Below are 21,785 nucleotides of genomic sequence, written 5' to 3'. Positions count from 1 at the left end.
GTCTTTCCTTTGTCTTAAAACAGGAGAAGAGAGAATAACAAAAGGAAAACAGACAATATCACTAATTTTCTTTATTCATATTACCAGATAAATTTCTTTATGAAGAGATGAATGACAGGCAAGGGTATAGGTATAATCTAGAATTTTAAAATACTCTAGGATTACTTTAAAACTTGAGACATACCTAAGCAGGATTAACTCAAATTTCCCCCAGCATAACTGAAAGTCCTGAAGACCTTAGTATTATTCAAAAGATATAATTTTTAAGAAAAAAGGAAAAAAGTTCTGCACATGTACGCCCTTTGTGAAACCATTCCTTCATTGGTGAAAGCAGAGACATACTGTAATGTATCATAATTCATAGGAATTACATTAAAAGCAGCCATAGGATTTGTGGGTTTATCTTCTATTTAAAAAGGTGACCACATAATCAGTAAACATGCATCAAGGGAAAAAGAGTGAAGCCCATTGATATTAGCTATTAAACATTTGAAGAACAAAACTAAGAAACAGACTGATCTGTTTTAGTCCACCTGACATTTATGTCCACATTAAACTAACAGGTCATTAATATCTAGGTAAATGTAAGCAAGGGAGATTTTAGCTGAGAAGTCTTGTTCAAAGTAATAAAACTTTTATTCACACTCAGCTTGTACATCAACATTTCATAACTTGGCAGCCCAGAACAAATACTCAGAATCACCAGTCCAATGGCACGGAACAGAATCAGTCAGCATCTGTTAACAAAATCCTTACACGACTACGGAAAAAGCAATTACCATTAACATTTTTTCTCAGAGAAACCTGGCTACATACAGGGAAAAAATATCAGACAGCAAATTGTGTGTGATAGGGGCTTCAAGTTTTTCCTTTTTGCCTTCTACACAGAAAATATTCCTTGCAACTGAAGTTCTTTCACAGACTTTAGCTTCCTAAAGAGTCACAAGAGAATTTGCTCATCCAAGTTCTCTTAAGCCAGGCCTGTCTTATTCCAAAACATTCTTAAATGCTAAAATCAGCAGATAACAAGAATGTATGTCAAAAAGACATGCTTCATTCAGGGTAAGATACCGGTTTTCCAAGTTAACTATTTTCACTTTATCATAAATTCTCATCTTACCACTGATTTCTGCAATGGAATTTCTTTTAGCAGGCTGTTCTGTCACAGTGTATAGAGCAAAATACAGCATAAAGCAGAAGAGAACACTAAATAAATAGTATGTTTTTAATATACCACATGTCACAGTATTTAAGATCTCAGGAGTTACCAAGACAATATACTAACATTTAACTTTATGTGCTAATACTCAAGATTAACATGCAGCTAGAATCGTAATTATACAAATATAGCAGGTTTAAATCTCTACCAATTAGTATCATAGAATGCCTGGGGTTGGAAGGGACCTTAAAGATCATCTAACTCCAACCCTCAAGAAAGGAAAGAATCCATCAAGTAAGAATTTATTAGTGACAGATAACTCTCATGTAATAGTGGTTGTTTTTTTGTGGTGGTGTTTTTTTTGTTGTTGTTGTTTGTTTGTTTGTTTTGTTTTGTTGTTTTTTTGAACCAAGCTTACAGTGATTAGAGTTTCTTGTCTTTCCCATGCCAAGGGAACAATCCTATAGCACCTTACTCTGACTACAAAGCTGAATGCCGTTAGGAAGTCCCACTGTTTATAGAAGCAAATACAATCTTAGTAAGTACAACTTTAAAACAAACAAACAAAAAACTTTAAAATATTCCTGAAGGTCTTTAGCAACATGTACTAGTATTAGTATGAAATATTACATATATATATATATATATACATATATTCACATATTAATACAGTACTAGTTAAGCACTAATTCAAATAAAAGACATAAGAAACTGATACAAGAGTTTGGAATGACTAGCTGAATCAACAGTATGACTAATAGTATGAATTGCAGCTGACAGCACATCTTTGCATAGGACCACAATAAAGATGAGTAGCCAGAGTCGAAAATGATGACTTATGCTGTATAAAGTATCTCGTAATATAAATGCAAGCAGATAGTGTCTTTAGTGCACATGAAAATAGAGTTGGTTTGGGGTCTTACAGTAGTCATTGCCCACAGTCAGGAGGTGTGCTCTTCGTGAGTACATCTTTCCACGACTCCAGACTTTTATGTGCCACTTTCAGTTGTAATTAGTTGTGGTCATTTAGTCAACAAATATTATGAGGTCAAACACTTTCAAAGAAACATAGGCAGACACAGCTATCAGCAGTCTGATTTTAATTACAGAACTGTTACAACTAATCAACACCCACATCTTGCTTCTGGTCAACGCCATGTACAATGCCATAGGTCTGTAGGTTGTGTGCTGTGTTTAACAGGTAGTTTTATCAGTTTTGTGATTTTAGTTTTATTTGTAATTATTCTGAAAGTTTAATTGCTGCTGCTACTTGTATATGTAGTGTTAAATACTAAATAAAATTTATTCGCTTTGGACACTTCCTGGGGCTAAGGAATTCTGGAAGGCAGGACCTCTGTTCAATTTTCTGTTAGTTCCTGGACAGTGGGATTATGCTGTTTTCTAGCATAAAGCATCTACATTTAAAGTCCTCCCCACCCCCTTGGAGTTAGGGAATTACACCGTGGTGGTTACTATGAATTTAATTACTACTCTTGACAATGCAGACTGGAGCAGAATACACTCCCCTCCCCTTCACACCTTCTCACCTACTTCACCTACTTTTATTTTTATCATGGGAACAAAAAATGACAAGAAGGGGTGAGGTCCTAAATCACTAAACCCAATCTCTGCTGCCTCAGGCACCACATCATCTCATCTTTCACAAACTCCACCACAGAAGTAGCTTGCCTTCTTACCACCCTTAACTCGAATGAAAGATAGCTACCCCAGACTCTCCTTTAAAAATTAAAAGCCTCTTCTACTTTGCAATCTAAAATGGCTTTAAGTCACCATGAATTCTTTGTGTCAACTTTAACACTTAGCTTAAATAATCTTATAACATTCATCTTTTAACACACTAATAAAAAACCCATTACCTGTCTCCTATTTTGCTAGCCTAAATAAAACAAATTCTCCCATATTCTCTTATGTGGGAGATCAACATAGATTTGACCAAGCTATCACTTAGTGTACAGATTTTATATTGTTCTTTTTTATTATTATTAATTGTTAATTTTGTATTGTCCTTCTATTTTCAATTTCTCACTGAGAATTCAGGATAAGTTCCTTAGGAAAATGTCAGAAATTTTCTGTGGTATGTGGCATGGTCCAACCAAATCACAAGTGTCAGTCTCAAAGCACACATTGCCTATAAGTTAGGCTGCAAGTTTAGACAAGGCATCCAAAAATATACTCAAATTAATATACTTGTTACACTGATCAGCTTATTTATATATTTATTGCAGCCTTTATATGGCTTGACTACTGAAATGACACCCTCTGTAGCTTCCAAGTTTTCCCATTCTGTTCAGACCACTGGAAAACCACAAAGCCACAAACAGATAAAGATAATTAAAAAAAAAATAAAAAAAATTCTAGTTATGCCTTCATATTTCATTTGTGTCTCCTTACTTTCTAATCAGTTTCTATTTTGTTGATTTGGGGTTCTGTACAAAGAGCATACAATAACTCTTTATTTGTTATCCATCCCTCTTATCCCTCATTCTTGGCCGAACAGTGTTCCTTTACTACCACAGCTCCACAAGTCTGGGTGCTCAATAAACAAACCCTCCAAGTCAGAATGTTTTCTTACCTTTGACTTATCAGTCACCCTCCTCCTCTCAGTATTTCCAGAGTATGACAAAAATTCTGAGAGCCATGGTTGCACCTATTTCTATTGCTGTTCTTAGACATTCCAGCAGAAAAGTATTTAGCACCAAGCAATGAGCTCATTTTAAGAGCTGCTTTCAACCAAATTTCCTTTTCCAGATGGCATATGAATTGTAACCTTCTATCATGGACTTAACAAGCCGTGGGTTGCTGCTAATTGTCACTTCCAGGTTTCAGTGTTGTTTATAAGCCACTAATAAAGCCTGCTGTTCCTTTCAAATTAGAAAATTAATTCTAATTTTTAAGGGTATACTTCACACCCTACTTTCCTTCTCCCTCTTATTAAATTCTTGCCTTGACTTCTGCCAGTGTATTCCTCACATGATCAGCAGAAGATTAAATATTGAGACTTCTTTGAGATTTTCTTTGCATCTTTTTCAGGTAATGCTCTTTAAGGGATTTTACAGTATAGGCCAAGTACCTTCTGCTCTATCAGCTCTTATTGCAGAGGAAAGAACTTGTCCTTTTCTTGTTTAATATTCCGAACCAAATTCTTACTCTGGTGAATAACACATAAAAAGAAGGGATACCATATTGATATGCATACCATATGAAAAAAATATTTTTTTAATATTTCCATTGTCTGATACCTTATCTCAACCAGCAATTAACAAATGTGCAACTGAATTTGTGTATCTTTGTAATAGAAAACAAAGCAGCAACAACATGATGAGGTTAGGTTGTCGGTTTTTAATATTAGAGCAGAGTTTAGTAGATGAGTGCCAAGTCACCAGGGTTCTGTCCACTAATACCTACAAGGCTTTCAGATAATACCCTGAAACATGAGCTGCACAAGTCCAGCTTGTTGATCACCAAGTTTGAATTAAGTTATTTTCCAGGTAATTGTAAAGCAGATATAGTGTTGGGTCTTTCCAAATTGTCTGATGAAAATTTAGGGTACAAAGCCACCTGAATTACAAGAAACAAGGTATCCACATCAGCAAAGTGCCAAGCCCAGGACTCCTCTGCACTTTACAAGACCCATTAGCACCTTACACCCAGGCAGGCACACACACTTCCAGCACAGCCATGCTCACTTTGGGGACTTTTGCATGCTTAGCACTGTATTAGCCAAACTTCACAAAGAGTAGATGTACAGTGAGTGCTAAAAGCAGGGCCTTAGAAGGTAGAATATGTACATCTTCAATCATCACATTCTTCTCCCTGCAGCAAGGATTTGGAAAAAGAGACCAAGGTCATGCTACATAACTACAAAATTGCTTAGCCAGCCCATCTATAGATGAACTCTCCAAGGAAGTTGCTTTAACCCCAAGGCCATATTCGCAGCTGTAAGACTTCTACATGGCCTAGAGAAAAGGATTCCTCATTCAGCCTCCAAGACATTTCCCAGCACAAAGCCCAGCTGCTTGAGCTGGGAATAGTTTGGAATTACAGCTTTCAAAATCCTGCACTTTTTACAGTTAATTGAAAAACAAATTTGATGGGAACATACCACAGAGAAGTCAAATAAAACAGAAATGTGGTTTGTATGCTTCCTCTGGACATGCATGAAGAAAGGAGAACCCAAACAGAAAAAGGCTGTCATTTTCACTTACTATTATAAGCAAATCATAGGCTCTATACAACAGATTTAAATTCTCTAGACAGAAGTATGCTCTCATACATATCTCTGACTGAAAAAAATAAAAATAAAAATCTGATAATTCAAGCTGAAAACATATAAATCAGAGTTACGCACCCTACCAGTTACCTGGCATTGTCAGTGGCCACCTCAAACTGATTAGAAGGGAAGTAGAGAAGGGCAGCATTTCAGAGCAAGCTGCATCAGCACAGCCTGACAGCTACAGCCAGGCAGTGCCACTTGCCTGCTCCTCAGTGAGAGCTGTCCCAGCCCCAACAGCCAGCTCTGCTCTACCATCTCACCTTCCTTACCTGCATGTAGGAAGGCTGTGATCCCTTCTTCAAGAGAGTGTACACCATGGAACAGAATACCTAAATTCCAAGGAGCTCTTTAAGCCCCTACCTGAAAATTAAATCTCTCCCTCAAAACATTAATTTTGCATTTAAAAAATACATATGCATGTGAGTCTAACATACAGTAACCTTTGTATAACAAGTAGAAAGAAAATCCACGCAGAGGTGGTGAGTTTTTAGGCTTCCTCCTAGTTTCAGGGTTACTGGAATAGCACCTGCTTTGCCTTTAGAGATCTCTTCTCCTCTGACACCACGCACTAATGCAGAAGCAAAATGGAACTAGAGGTGCATCGCATACCAAGATGTATGCACAGTATATTCATTTAGTCACTCATGAGCTTCCTGAACTGTATCCTGCTTGCCACACGAACAGCTATTATTCTTCATCTGTTTTCTTGTGTAAATATTCAGGGGGAAAAAAAGTGTTCTTCCAGTGCTTTGGAATGTGTGTTTTGGGCAAGAAAGTATTACATTGGATTTACTGTACTTTGATACTTCTGTCTCAGTTACTTGAGATCAAAGCCAAACTCCCCCTTACAGGGAGAAAGTCACCTTAACCTAGAGTTACACTTTGCTAGTGGTATTTACATTTGGATACTATCAAAGAAATCTCACCATCACTAAACCATATAAAATATTAACCAAATTCAGTATTTTCTATTGATTAAATCAGCTGTCCTGACTTTTGTTTCTATACACTGGACGACATAGATACCAAATGCAATTGTTGGCCCTACATTGCAGCATGTTGTTCTATGATGTGCATCTGGTCTCCAGGATATTTTGAAACAACTGCATGAAGCACTACATAGTATAGGTCTTGGCATATTTTCTACAATACTATATAGTGATTTGAGCCACAGATGTTTATTCCCACAGGAGATGTTATTAAGGACAAGGAGTTGTGAACATACCATAAATGGTCCTAAATCTTCAACAGGAACACAGTAGTTTTTCATTTTTACCATTAAATATGATTATAGCAATTAACCCAATACTTATAAAACATAGTTATATTAATTATAGGGTGTAAATTGATAGTCTATCCAAAACGTTAACCATTCTGTTGTATGTTGGGTTTCTGCTTTATTGTCTCTGGTACAGAGTCATTTTATTAGAAGAATATGTTTCTGGAACCACTCTTCTGGCAAAGGAAACTCCTTCAGGAATCTTGGTTCCAGACCTATTGGGTCAGATTATCTGACAGGTTAGTCTTTCAACACTTCCTGAACGCTGGGGAAAATACTACGCTTTCTGCTGGACAATCAAAGCAGATTAAAAAAAAAAAAAAAAAAAAAAAAAAGCCCATTTCTTGAGCTGAGTGTTTTTTGTTTTTTTTTGTTTTTTTTTTTTTTTGTTGTTGTTGTTTTTTAAAAAAAAACTTTTTCCTTTTACAAGCTTAATTTTTACTCACAGCTTCTCATGATGTGAGCATGCAAGATGGGGTTTAAACCCTTTCCTTTTACAGATTTTACAGAAGTTTACAGATTTTACCTCCTTCAAGCCCTTAAGATTCTCATACAAATTGCTTCACCAGCTATTTTGATAGCCCTTATCAAGCTTTCAGAAGAGACATAGAAGCGGGTTTTTTTCCTAAAAATCTCGTCCTTTGTCTCAATAATTGGAACCAAGCTCCTTTGAAAAATCTGCCTGCTAGATTACTGTTTGCCACTGAATCTTGAATATTTGGATTGCCTATGTAATCCAAACTGCATAAAGAAGTAGTGATTCTGTTTTCAAAAGAAAGTAGAGCTGAAGGGTCAGACAAATCAAGCTGTAGTGCCTCTTGCCTTTCTTCTTCCAAAGGAGTGGCTAATGACTTTGGGAAGACTGGAAAGAGGTCAAGTATGAATGCACAATTAAAAGAAGAAAAATCTTCCACACCAATTATAGCTTCTGTGGTTTTGGCTAGAACCCAGAACCCTGCTACCAGGGGTAGCCCAGTGACTTTTCTATTTCCTAATCACTCTACAGGGTCAAAAGAATGGATGCATGCAATCAGTTTGCTATTTTGTAAGCCTGGAAGAAATGGGATTGGCAGACAGTCTCAGAAATTCAGTTAGAATATAATTAACAATAAAATAAACTTTTCCTAAAAGGAAACTACTCAGGCTTCAAAACCCTCTCACATTGGGGTCCGCATACAAACTATGTTTCTATCTAGCTCCCCATCACTACTACCTGCAGTGCTATCATTACTTCACAAAAACATTTAAAAACACAGGAAAATAGAATAAAGCAACCAATTCTACCACCCTATAAAGCACTAGGCTTGGCATGCTCACAGTTGCCAAAGTCTACTGTTTTTCAAACTAGTTACCTCTCTTCAAACTAGTTAGCACACATGAACTCCCTTTTCAGTTGATACAGAATTGCAGACATCCCAGCAGCATTCATGGAGTTCTCCAATGTAAGAACCTGTGGTGCATTTACTGAGGGTTCTGCCTTGTCCTAGGACTGTGGAGAGTTTCAAACCCTGACAATGTTTTAAGAATTGCCAGGTGAGTGAGGAACATCAGTCTTTGTTAAGGGTATGAAAATCTTAGTCAACATTGAAAAAAAAAAAAAATGTCTCTGAATAAAAGCAGACATTTAAAAAAGAGCCATTCCACTTCCAGCCACACACAGGACCATCACAGCTGCTGTACTACTTTTACAGTAAGGTACTATCTGTCTTTCAGGGTCTGTCACCAATGCAATGGATGAAATCCACAGCCCTCACAAGGCTCCTTTGTGCTGCTGCAGGTCTGTGGTTCCACCTCCACACCACTTAAGCACTGGAGCAGTTGAAAGGTAGGGTGGGAGGAAAGGGAGCACAAAACATTCTTGTGATCCCAGCTGGAAAAATGGCTCCTCTGAAAAGACATCCATGTAGCTGCTGTAATTTGGAGTAGGAAATGTTTTCTTCCACAGAGGTAGTCAGAGATGTACCAGTATCTTATTTATGTGATAAAAAGATAATGATGTTTTCCATGCCTTTTTCTGCAGAGATCATGAATAAAAGAGTGGGACTAAATCATGTTTGAAGTTCTGTTTTCTCACTTACTGGTTTATGTAACTGTGATCATCAGCACTTTAAGAGTTAAGCAGAGAGAGTTAAGCACTTTAAGAGTTACCACAGATCTTTCCAGTTCACTACTAGCAGTTAGATCTGAGTTTGAATATAAGTTGAAAACGTGAAATGATCTGAAGCCCAAATGGCTGCTTCTAATGCATTTTTATTTACTCTCTCAAGAGCCCTCTTCACATCTCTCATTAAAATATGTACTACATTCAAATTAAAGCCTAAGATATATATATATAAAATCTCTTTCCATTTCTCACCAATTGAAATGATTTATCTGGGTTAGGCATGAGCCCAAAGGATATGATCTATGATGTCAGAAATGGCATTAACTTACCACAGTGATAAATAGCCAAGGTAATGCTCATCTTAAACTGAATACAGTTGGTTTTCCTCTTCAAGTAGACAACTGAAAAAAAATATTAGTTTGTATCAACAGAATTGAAGAGGCTTACAAGTGGAATTTCCTTTTGGATTTCCCAATTTCCTTAAGAGAATTAATACATTATTTCTCAATTACATTCTACATTTTGGCATAGTTTAATGCAGTGAGAGGAGAAACTCATTAAAAGTGTGGTAAATGGACCTATATGGGAAGAATACAGCAGGCAACAATCAGAGCCTGGATGTGACCGCAGGTCTCCACTTTCTGTTTTTTTGCTTTGTTTTGTTTTGTTGTTTGTTTGTTTGTTTTTGTTTGTTTGTTTTGTTTGTTTTTTGTTTTAAAAAAAAGTTCCAATTGGAAATAATTGGAAAAATGTATACTGAGCAGACAAAGAGCCAGCAGGAAGACTCATAATTAGCATAAACAACAGGATTCAGGCAATAGTTGGCATGTACCACTATGTCTATTGATTACCTTTAACATGCAGCACGTCACACAACATAGCCCCAGTCTTGCTGCTCCCAGCACAAGGACACCTGCAGTGATGTGGGGCCACAGCATTGCCAATATCCCAGAGGCACCCCTAAGCAGCAGCACTGCATACAACCAGATGGAGTCTCATTAAATCATGTACTCTGAGTGCTCTTGAATAAGCAAATGGATAGCTATTTCTGCAGAACAGCATCGATGGAACAAAAAGTATTAAAAAATGAAGCCACAAAGCCTTCTGCAGCTGTAAAATGTAATTCCTTTTTGAGACTTTAAAAGTTATACTGTAAGTGAAAATGCTATCACTTCTTGCAAGTTCTTACATTACTTAAAGCAAAATGCAGAGAAAACATTCAAATCTAGGCTGATGTAGAAATTTATTTTGTGACTAAGCAACCTATTGTCCTTTCTATCAGTCCAGCTGCACAAATGCAGTAACAAGCTTAAAAATAATAATAATAATAATAAAGTAAAGGCAGCTTCTTAGTGAGATCCAGATGCTTTAAATAAACTGCTCTTCTCCTTAAACACCTCCCAAGCCATAGCTAAATAGGAACTTAAGCATGCTTATGAAGTTCTGCAGAATTTTATTTGTTTTCCAGCGATTAGAAGTTACCATGCCTGTGTGGGAATTGGAAGCACACTAGGTTTTCCTATCCATAATAAAGGTAATTACAACAGAACTGATGCCACCTTAAGATTAGAGGATCATATATTTTATGATTCTGTTTATACAGTAACGTATTGTGCTGTTTACCTTGGCTAGGCAATGTGCATACTGGGACTGCTTCTTATTATATGAAACTCGATCTTTTCACTGTTACCATGTCCTTTTCTGGCCTCTAACTCTACCCCTTCTGAACTACTTCTTTGTGAAGAGTTTTTTCGTCTTTATCTCTTAGAACACATCATCTTACCAAAATATATTTGTTTGCACGCAAATATGTTGACTGAAGCTAAACCTGAGCATACATGAGAAATGATGCTAATAAAAATGACATTATTTCAAGGTGATTTTAGTCAGAGCTGTAGCAGAATACAATTTTGTTTTCTGCACAAAGTAAAAAGCTTAAAGCATGGGAGAAAACTGTAGGGACTGATCACACAGCAAAAGACTGATACCATAATAGGCATGGGGAAAAAGCTAACTCTGTCCTGCTGTTTTATGCTTGTAGTGTTCAACTTCACAACAGCAGCTTCCTTTTTAATATAAGTTTTGTAACAGGCATTTGCCATACGTACTGCCAACAATTACACCTCAGCAGGAGGTTAGCCAAATGCAGAACATGCTTGCCTAATTTTTTGTTGACTCAGATTGCCCCGTTAGGAACTGGCTGTGGCAACTGACATGAGGAACACACCACAGTAGCTGGGGCTGTGGCAGCAGCAGCTGTTTCTTGTAAAGAAATGCTGGTGAACGTTTTATTGCTGGTGAAATAGTATTCTGCCACTCACGAAACAACTGAGAAATGCCTCACTGTAAGCAAATAAAGATTCTTAGCCCATCCATAAATATGGATTTCTTAACACCTGCCTTAGTTTTGAGAGTCAGAAAACAAGAATAAAATTCCATAGAAGTTTCATTAGTGACAGATCTTTTAACTGGTGGTCTGCAAAGTAATTTTATTGCTATATTAAAGGGGAGATGGCATTGTAAGTTTTTTTGTTGTTGTTGTTTGCTTGTTTGTTTAGTAAAAATATATTTGAAAGGAAGGAAAGGGCTAGGATATTTGAAGGTCTCAGAAAAGTTTCCACTAATTCATCTGGAGTTCTTGTTGACTGGTGCTTTAAACATGCCAGAATCTGGTAGAGTTCATAATCAGAGCTTTTTTAACAGCTGTTAAGTTGAGTTAAAGAGGGTAAAAGATGCTATTCAAATTTAGATATTGAAATTGAGCCAGATTCCAGGCACCTCTATTCCTTAAAGTTTACAAGTCTGTTTTTGCAAACTTACAGGAGGTAAAGTTCAAATCCATACTTGTGATTAAGTAGGAACAAAAATAACCTTCCAGTTATATGTCTGAAAGCCTGTTTAAAATGCAGACTGATGTGCTTCCAGAAGCATCTCACTAAAACTTTAACATACAAAGAAAGTGTGGAGTTACTCCCCATCTTCAACAGCTTTCTACATTCCACTAACCCTGTCACATCCACTGTGCCACAGGTGCCTGATCCCTTGACATCAGGATCTGACTAGAAAATACACCTTCTTGCAGCAGGGTATCCTGCATCAAATGACAGGCACCTGGGATGAAGATCACACCATGCTAAACCTTAGAGTTGGCTATGTCCCTTGCTAAGTGTTGGACTGCTAATTGCAGGACTCACTTCCACCTCCAGTAATCAGACAGCACGCCGGTGCTTACAGCCACTGGCCCTCCAAACCACAACTGGGGACAGCTGCTGCTGAGCACTGCTGGTGCTCTTCAGGGTTATCTTCTTGCCTCAATGGGAAGAAATCCTGGAGGATTTGTTTTTAATCCCTTAAAAAGTGCTTTGTAAAGGTTATGACCACAGGGTAGGCTGAGAGAAAATATTCCTGACAAAACCCATTCTTAAATTATTGCCTGCTCTTTGCTAGGTAGGCTGAGTACCCCACCTGCTCTTATTTCCTATTGCTGGAAACTTGAGTACAGTGTATACAGACTTGAGCACATTTCAAACTCAGCATAGCTGCACAAGGTAACTGGCGTTTTCTTAAAAGATATCACTTCAATAGATTAGCAGGTTCACAGCTGAAACAACAGAACATAGTTGCTTGCTAAAGGACATGGAGAATGTTTAACACGTACTACAGATGGCAAGTGACAAAAGACCACGGAACCAAAACTGATTCATGCAGACCGGGTCTTGAATGAAACTGCAGCCCCTGCCAGTAAGCAGAGCTGTCAGAAACCCCAGGGCACGGCTTCTCACAGCCAGCTCCAGTATTCCCCCTTACGTCCCCAGCCACAATGCCACATCACATTGCCACCTAGTGGACACCAATATTTAATACTCAACCCTCAGTCATAGAAGCATAAATAGTTTCAGTTTTATTTTTTATTAAAAATAATAACAATAATAATCTTACTCTTTTCATTTCAGTCCCAGACTACAGCGTTGCATATAAGTGCAGGAAATACCCAAACTAGCAACTTCAGCTTTTACTGGTTTGTGAAGGTGTCTGGAAATAATGATTCCTTCTCAAAGTTAAAAACGCATAAAACAGTATAGCTAGCAACTAGATTTCTAATTAACAGATTGTTTTTTAATTATTCTATCGTGTTGTTGAAGAAATTCCTCCATTCTAAAGCAATACAAAGCTGCTCATAATTAAAACCTGTTTAAGGGCATTACCCCTAAGGGAAAAAAAACCTCTGGAAGTTTTAGCACAGCTTCCTACAGCAGCCAGGCAGGTTTTGTGTGAGAAATTTAAGATGTGTGGTACACATCAAGATTAATGTGTACATAGAGAGGCAGATGCTGCTTGCACTGACACTGTTCTTGCCTCACTTCTGGCTACAAGATGGGATATAATTAAGAACGGAAGTACTGGAAGTTAAAAACAGTAGATGCTAATTTGAGAAAAGGCATCCCTGGTGTATGTAAAAGCTTCCAACTTAAGAATGACATCTAGTCAAGCACAACAACCTGCAATTGGATCTGTATCTTAGCAGTTACCTGATGCCTACATTTCTATCCTACAGGAAAACACTAGAAAAAATAAGTTCACAGGCTTTTACTTTGAAACTTCTATTTCTATCCTGCCTATGGCTCACTAACTTAATGAGGAAGCACACAAAGAAAATGGTTAAGACTGAGAAGAAACTTTTTTAAATAGCCAGAATCCCCTGCTCCACAGAATCCAATACAGCTCTCTTACGGTCCTCTTAAAAGATCTTACAGATCTCTTATGATCACTTCACACCCTCTTTGCATTCTTATTTTGTGAGCTTGCTGGCCCCCAACCCAGCCCATCAGAACCAGGTAGTTGAATAGTTGTAGCTTGACAATTGCCAGTTCAGATGTCAAAAAGTGGCACTTTAAGACAGAAAGCCAGCTGTGAATACCGAGTTGTGCAAGTGCCCACTGGAAAGAATAAAATCATAGGTTTGACCATACTTCACCCATTCATTTTGAACAAACCTAGAAAAATTGGTGGTTTTGACCTCAGCTTCAAGAGCATAAATCTAGATCATCTTGACCAGAGCCTTTGATGTCAGTAAAGTCACGCCTAATTTACCCCAGCAGAACTGAAATTAGAGTCTAGCCCAAGGGTAAAAATGACTTTCAAGTCACCCAGCCTGGTCCTCGCCCTGTGCAGGTTTGTGACTCTATCCTTATACCATCCCTTCCTATGACTTGAAGTTTGTCATCATTTCCTTCTAACCACAGGGTAGGAGAGACTTTCAGGGTCAGAGCTGATCATGGGACTCTGGTCTGTGAAGGGAACTTTTCTCCCAGCCTTCTCACACAATAGCATTTATCTGCATTCTCTAATTACATATAACTACAGCTGAGTAAAATCAGAGAAACCCACTAGACAGGATAACCTACATTTTCTTCAAGTCTAAGGAAAGTCAATGAGTAGTTCTGAAGTTAAAAAAATAAATAAATAAATAAGAGCTGTATGTGCTTTGGTGTTCTTAAAACTATATTTTTTCAGGTCAGAAGAACTAATGCAAGTCACACTATTCAGGGAAGGAGGCACTGAGTGACAAAAAAGGAGGATGATAAAGCAGGAGCAGAAGAAACTAGATCAAGTCAACAGAAAGCAAGTTCATGATTGGATTTGGCTGCCAAAATATCCTCCCATATCTCCCTCTCCTGACCTTTAGTAAATTATATCCTATGCTGTTCTGTTTCCCCATGGAGCCATAATGAACATTTACTTTCCTCTGGCTCAAAGAACATGTTCAATAGAGGAAAGCCAAGCAATCTAAAAAAGGTTTTCAGAAACAGACTGACAGATCCACAGTCACTGGTTGCCATACCAGGGTCTTTAGCGAGCATATCCCAGGGCAGATGAGGGTCCGCACTGAGCACATTTCATGATGGCTCCTCCTGGGGGGCACCAAATGGGCTGTGAAACCTCAGGAACCGAGAACGTGACTGGAAAAGGCCACAAGCACCCTGCTCCAATATCAGCAATAGCCTGACTTGGACACAACAGCTTCCTGAAATCCCTTCCAATACAAATATTCAAAGATTCTACCAGCATCGTTAAAATTTCACTTCTTTTTAACCTGAGTTAAACAAGGATAGAGGAACAAAGCCTCTCCAGAAATAAGCAGGGCACTATCAAAAAGCATGCTGTAATAAAATCTTTAAGTGAGTGTTAAGTGAATATTAAACACGTAATAATGCACATTGCTACAGCCAGCAATGAAACTGAACACGTTTCAGTTGAATCAAGGCAAGACAGTTTAGAACAAATGCCTTGACAAACCATTATTTAAATAAAAACAGAGGATGGTTATCTACAACACATAGGTTGCCACATGAAAAAGTTATTTCTGAATTTTTCCTACAGCTTGCATTAATTGAAAGTCATAGGAAACATGAGCTTATGAAAGCAAGTTTAGACAGAAAGCTCCTCAAAAATCACTAGAAGGAAGAAAATATTCTTCAGCTTCGGTATTTTTTAGCAGTTCATTCTAGACTAGGCCTAACTTCCCACCTGGGATTAGGCCTTTCCACGATGCTTTCTGTTTTCATGGATCACATACAATGCACAGGGCTGGTTACAGTAGCTCAGGGGCAAAACAAGCAGCACCTTTGTCCAAATATAGCTACAGATTAGGCATGAGACACTATGGTCTGAAATCAGGGTGGCTAACCCAGCTTTTTCACTGCAGGTTTACTAATCCCAGTGCTAGAGAGAGATCAGCTTTATACTTAATCTAAATTACAGAAACCTGGTAGGTATCTTCACAGCCAGTACTAATCCACTCTGCCCAGAGCTGTGTTACAGTAATTTAAGACAGGGCTCTAAACTGGTTTGTGAGGAACTGGCTATCCTGGATCTGCATTGTGAGGGGACTCCTCTCTTTGGAGAATGTGGCAGTAGAAGTTTACACCAGGTGGTATTTGTTGTGCATGAGGCAAGGTAGCGTTAATTCAAGAGATTAATCATAGTCTTGCTCACTTTCTATACCAGGCTTTATCCATTAATTTGTACTTGCAGTAGAAGCTCTGTAAGTCACATCAGTGACTGAGAGAGCTATTGTAAAGTCCTGATAACAGAAAGCTGGGAAGTGCACAAGCAATGATAAAGAAACAAAATCAAGGTTATGGTATCACAAAAGGAACTTTGTCTGCTTGGCCAGAAAAACATTACTTTACAACATAACTTCCTTATTGTCCAGCAAGTGTTTTGCACTACTAATTGTAAAAGTTGCAGAGAAACCTCAATGTGAGCCTACTGCAATGTTAACCATAAGCAAAGATTGCCACTTTGTATGTGCAGTTCAATGAAGTATGAGTCCACAATGCCTTTTCTGCATTTACTATACAGTGCTAGAGAACCAACGGAGGAGTAGAGATGCTGCAACATCATATGCAAGACAAAACTACCCTGCTTCATGTGCAGCACCTGGGATCAAACTTTATGATAAGGCACAAAACCATTTACACCTTATCAATACAACACTAAAAAACAAGCTTCCCAAATCCAAAGCCATTGCACTTGCTTCCTGTGAATTTCTGCCTAAAGGTCATTTCTGCCTTGATATCAACAGAGATAGTGTGCTGACGTGAGCAGTTGCTCCACATTTCTGGCTGGTTGGACAGTTTGGTTTGCTGCACCAGCCTTTTTAGTTCTGCTTTCTCCTCACGTCTACTCCCCTGTACAGGCCAGAAACTTTTCTGTTTAATGCCAAGCACAATACTTTGTTGGACATTTGTACTCCTGTAATAAACAGTAAGAATAATAGGAAGTCACGTTTGAATCTACATCTGCTTTCCCTTTCTCTAAAGGCTGTGATGGATGGCACTGATAGATTTATCCATAATATGCTGAGTATTACTAGTCTCAGCTGTTCATTCATCTCTTTGCCAGAGGTGATTGCCTTGTGGCAAACACATGCCAATCCCGTAGCTTCTGTAGTTTGCGGCTTGGCAGATTTAACTGCAGTTATTCACTTCTGTAACTCCTGTAATGTAACTTTTGCAGGAAGGTGGGGTAGGCACCTGAGAAAGGGAATGTAGCCTTAACCTGACAGAGTTCATCCGTCACAGCCAAAAAGGTCAATTTTTTCATAACAGAGATTTCAGATATGCACCCAAAACAAACAAAAGCACCTTCTGACATGAAGCTACATGCAATCTAAGAATGGATTCTCCCTATTTTCTGTTTGATCACTAAGTATGCTAAACTTATTTTTTCTCTGTGCAGTATTTCCCATTACAGGTTTAAGGTGAAAAACAAGCTCAGATTTCCATTTCAAGCACCCTGATGTTCTTCCTATAGTACAAGTCAAACTGACCCTATCCCAGTTAATAAATATTTCCAGTGTTGCTGCTTTCTCTGTATCCTGCTTAAATGTAATGACACCACAGCAACAGTTCCCGGCACTCCAGAGATGATGGGAAAGTATAAACAGCGCTCCATCTGCAGTTCATTTGCTATCACTATAAAAAAAGAGCAAAACAAGCCTTTGACTGATGGTCGGTTTCCACAGTTCAGTGGCAACAGCTTTGCAAATGAACTATTTCAGGCGAGAGCTGGTGGCAGTTATTTGATAAAATGCAGCAGTTCTGATAATATGTGGATTTTTCTATTATCTTTTTTTTTTTTTTTTAACTTGGACTTTGTAAATGGTAGTATTCAAGGACAAGCTTGCTAGGTCAAATTTGACCCAGGTTCTGAATGTGTAAAAGCTGAGAGGTAGAGATCACTGCAGGAAAGATTAATGACACTATAATCATGAATTTGTGCAGCTACATAGCTGTGCACAGAGAAAAAGCTTTGTTTGGAGGCATGGTAAATGAAGTCTGGGTATGTTCTGGGGATACTTTGGTTCCTTTTTCAGTATGGAGATATTTTATCTCAGAGTTATTCAAATACACTTGGGTTACCATATGCAGGCTTTAAAAATTAATATTTTCTTTACTTCTGCCTGATGATCAGCAGTTTTGTAATTTCCTGTTATCATCAAAATGCACTCTATTTAACATTACCCAGCTAACCTGCACTGAAAGATTCTCATAATATGCCCAACTGGCCCCTTCAATATTATGTTTTTCATGCTGTTGCAATGTAATCAGTGTGTGATATTTTTAATTATTATCTTTCCAAATGTGTAAAATTGAACTCTGATTCTCCTGAGCAAAAACATTTTATAGTTCATCAGTCGTGATGTATTAAATTGTAAAGAACACAGCTCTTGCATTAAATGGTAAGAACACCTTAATCAATTTGGGACTACATTGTTACCTTGTGAAATCAGCTGAAACTCCTCTAATATCATCAGTGCACTCATTTACATCTGCTGAAGAGCTGGCATCTGAGGGAGGCAGGGCCATGCAGTAGAGGGAGGGTAGGAAGAACAGTTGATCTCATTGCCCACTGTATTGAGTAATTACAGGGGTCTTGAACCTCAGGCCAGTGGGACAGACCTTGATAGGCAGGGTATGGTAGTCTCTACTTGTATTACTAATTCCTTTGTAGCTCTGGGCACCTCACCTGATCATTGTCAAAGTTTTGGTCCAATATTCAAATTTGTTAAGTATCTGTAATCAAAGTCAGACAGGTCTTCATGTATAGGTGCTTGATACACAGCTGGTTAAATTCAGCACTAGCGCTGAAATCACTTGACTGAAATTTTCATCTCCTCAGTGCAGCGTAAATACCACCCGAGTGTCACTATGAGCATCTGCAGTTTTGAAGGTTCACATAGAAACTGGCCTCTGCAAGGACAGAAACTATTTCTTCCCTTTGACTTCAATTCTTCCTTCATTTGCAGCTGATCTGGTCCCTGCAAAAACTGGAAGGTGAAACTCTGAGATTCTGTTAAGAGATTTTTCTCTCTTCTTCCTGTCATTAAACAATTTCAGTTTCAGCAATGTTAGGCCCAAGAAGCAATTCTGGAGGAAAATGGATTGTAAGAACATGACCCAAATGTTCCTGACTTCAATGAAAAATTCACTGAATTCAGTCAGACATGTTATTTGATGAGCTCTTCTCCTGTCTTCCTTGTGTTTCCAGAGGTGGATAAATAATTCAGTCAAACATAAATATAATTACTTTTGAAATCTGCTGAATAAAGGAGTCTTCCTCCTGATCATACTCTGGGTCTCAGTTTATTTCAGTGGAAATACTTTGTGATTAAAATACTGAATATTACAAGATTGCCATCACATTCCCAGGTCAGTCTGCGAGAATTGCTCCTCACCTTCAGGCTCTAAGTCTCCAAAGTTCCCAAATATTCACGGGCCTTTTTTCTGTTCACAATAGACTGGTCTCTTCATTAACTCCTGCTGTGCTAAGATCTTTCATCTACAGAATGGTAGTTCTTCACATTACCATGGTGTGGAAAGCATGAATCCAAACACTCCTCAGGTATTATGAAGAAATAGTTTTATAGAGGCTGCCTGCACAAATATGCCAGATGTGTTCAGAGTTTATTGTCCCTTTTAGCCCGCACTGAACGTCTATGTCATATAATGTAATTACATGTTGGCATTCCACTCATGATTGGACCTGCTTCTACTCCAAAATAATACAGGAAGGTAAAAAGCCTGTTCACGTCTAAAAATCAGTCCTGCTTGGCCATTTATCTCTCTGGTTCATTTCAGAGCTCCTAATTCAAAGCTTGACATTCTCTACTAGTTCATTAAGTGAAGTATTTATTGTACAGCTAGGAAATCCTGCATAATTTGGTCTTTAATTGTAGCCTTTCACCCTTCCTTTTCACAATGACCAACTGGAATTGCATTTTCTGTTGTTTCTAAACCATTCATTCATTCATGCTGTCCACAAGGATATAATCTGTCATTTCCAGCTGGGAACCGCTTGCAGCAATCCCCTGTTATACACACCAGAAATTTAGCAGTATGAATGAAAGCAGTGATACATATTAATCAGTATGCCATGTTTTTTCTGGGTATGAAATTTCAGAATATCCTCTAAATTGTAAAGTTTGTTTGTAACTTCATCTACCTCTCCTTTCCTCATAATTATTTACATGGGACCATTGGGAGACAGCATGTCATAATATTCTTTCATACTTGCAAACCACAAACTAGAAGAAAGCTGAGCCAGGACTAATGCAAACAGACAGAAACAGATAAGTACATCTGGCTATGAATAAACAGCAAGTTTTTTGCTTCCTCTCCTGGAAACTTTCTTGGATTGTGTTCCACCACAGTTTATTCTTTTAGAGACAAAATGGCCTGCTTCAGTAGTTGCATAATATTGTAAAGCATCCTCAGATTCAGGCATCATAAAAGACTTAAAAGTCCACAAGCAAAACTAGATCTATTTCTAGAGCTAATGACCCATCATTTGTATAGATTAATATTAGGTAAAGAAAATAATAAAATAGACATAATCAGCTCTACCTATACAAAAACAACACTAACAGGGGTGAGAAGTTAAAATTGAGCTAGCTGAGTTGAATCCACACTGTGAATGGCCAGGTTGGTCCCCCACACAAGTTGCTTTGCACACCTGCAATACTATCTGTGTTGTGGAAGGGACAGTTTGGGGAAATATCCATAACAAATCAAATCACACTGGAAATGCCATTTGCCTGTTGAGCAGAATGGATAAACTAATATTAGAAACCTCCACTTTAATTTTTCCTGTCTCCATTCCATGGTAAATTGTTATCTATTTATTTTTAAGTACAACAAAAGGTTGTACTTTTCCACAGCTATTCCAAATGTAGTCATTCATCCTTTTTTAACAAAGTTACAAAAACATTCACTGTGGAGTCTGAGGGATGGTAAACAGAAATTGATTTCAGATTTAATAGTAATATTTGTCATAGATTAGTAGATATTTTCAATTATTTCTACTGACTCCTCTAAATCTATGTTCCAGAAAGAGTTCTCAAAGAGATTTTTTTTCCCAAAAGTAATGATTTTTCTCTAAATTCAGGCTGTTATGTTCAAGCCTGTAGAAAAAAACTGTTACAGAAATCTAAAACAAAAACATATGTTTTCTATTTCTTTAAAGAAAAAGTTCTCTCTTTTCAGTTGCACTTTTTAGTGTTAAAATTAAATACTATATTGCAGAAAAACAAGGACTATTTACTGGCTAAATGCTACCAAAAGATAAGATCTATTTATCACTTACAATTTTAAGTGGCATGTATATGGTCTTTATTTATTGAGTTTTGTTATTTACAGTCATTCAACAGTTACTTATAGAACTTAATTTTGTAATTTTCTCTGTTATGTTTCTCAGTTGTATATCTTATCTCTTTCCTAACTGAAAGGACTGAGCTTTCTTACAGAAAGGATTTCCATAGTTTATTTCCAAAGCTTTCGACAGCACTCTAAGTCTGTTCAATTCATCCGCTGTGTAAATAAACCAGCATTTCAAACAAAAGATGAAAGTACTGCTTTTGCAGATATCCTCCCTGTATAACCATTTAAAATAGAACCAAGAGTTATTTTGCTTTCATCACACGAGCTTGCAAATAAAAAACTTTTAATGTGAACTTTGAGCTACGAATACTGATCTATAACAGGGTCTGTCCACAGGTATTGTCACTCAGGCACTGGTAACTTTCCCAAATTTGAAAGAGCTTTATGTAAGATTGGGAGTTTTTTTCATCAGATGGCCTTGAATGTACTGGGCTTACCTGCAGGAAGGGACCAAAGGTAGAAGTTAACTATATTGGATGGTTTTACATTTGTCTTGTAAAAAACTTACTTTCAGCTGCATTTACCCACCTCAAACAATGAGCTCCCTATAAATCTATCTGCCTCACTATGGCAGTAAATCAGACACTATTTACACCCAGAGCTTTGAATACTTACTGCCTGGTAACACCAGACAAGACTAAAGAAGAAGAAAAAAAAAAAAAAGGAGCAGTTCTTAGGTCTTCAAGTTAGTGCGTTTCCCCATCATGGAAAGTTTTTCAAACAGG

The 21,785-nt window shown here is 37.8% G+C and overlaps 1 protein-coding gene and 1 long non-coding RNA gene across 4 annotated transcripts in view; one reads left to right on the top strand and one right to left on the bottom strand.

Annotated features, from left to right (window-relative positions):
* Positions 1–21,785, top strand: part of PDE5A (phosphodiesterase 5A) — a 131,479-nt gene that overhangs the window by 8,366 nt on the left and 101,328 nt on the right. The window contains exon 2 of one of the 2 annotated variants that reach the window (XM_068680596.1): positions 8,446–8,557. The exons of the other annotated variant lie outside the window; for it this stretch is intronic. Within the exon in view, the coding sequence (XP_068536697.1) occupies positions 8,463–8,557 (95 nt within the window). The 5' untranslated portion in view covers positions 8,446–8,462. The remainder of the gene's footprint in view (positions 1–8,445; positions 8,558–21,785) is intronic. 2 annotated transcript variants of the gene reach the window in all.
* Positions 9,166–15,599, bottom strand: LOC137855919 (uncharacterized). 2 transcript variants are annotated; one of them, XR_011096047.1, is made up of 2 exons: positions 15,365–15,599; positions 9,166–9,237 (listed from the first exon to the last, which is right to left on the bottom strand). It is a non-coding gene; the product is annotated as an uncharacterized lncRNA (long non-coding RNA). The 2 variants fall into 2 exon arrangements; XR_011096048.1 differs by lacking the exon at positions 15,365–15,599 and adding an exon at positions 9,688–9,959.

Source organism: Anas acuta, chromosome 4 (genome assembly GCF_963932015.1).
Source record: "Anas acuta chromosome 4, bAnaAcu1.1, whole genome shotgun sequence".
In the NCBI taxonomy this organism is placed as follows: domain Eukaryota; kingdom Metazoa; phylum Chordata; class Aves; order Anseriformes; family Anatidae; genus Anas; species Anas acuta.
The sequence above is the reverse complement of the archived record's forward strand: the minus strand, read 5'-3'. Positions and strand labels throughout refer to the sequence as shown.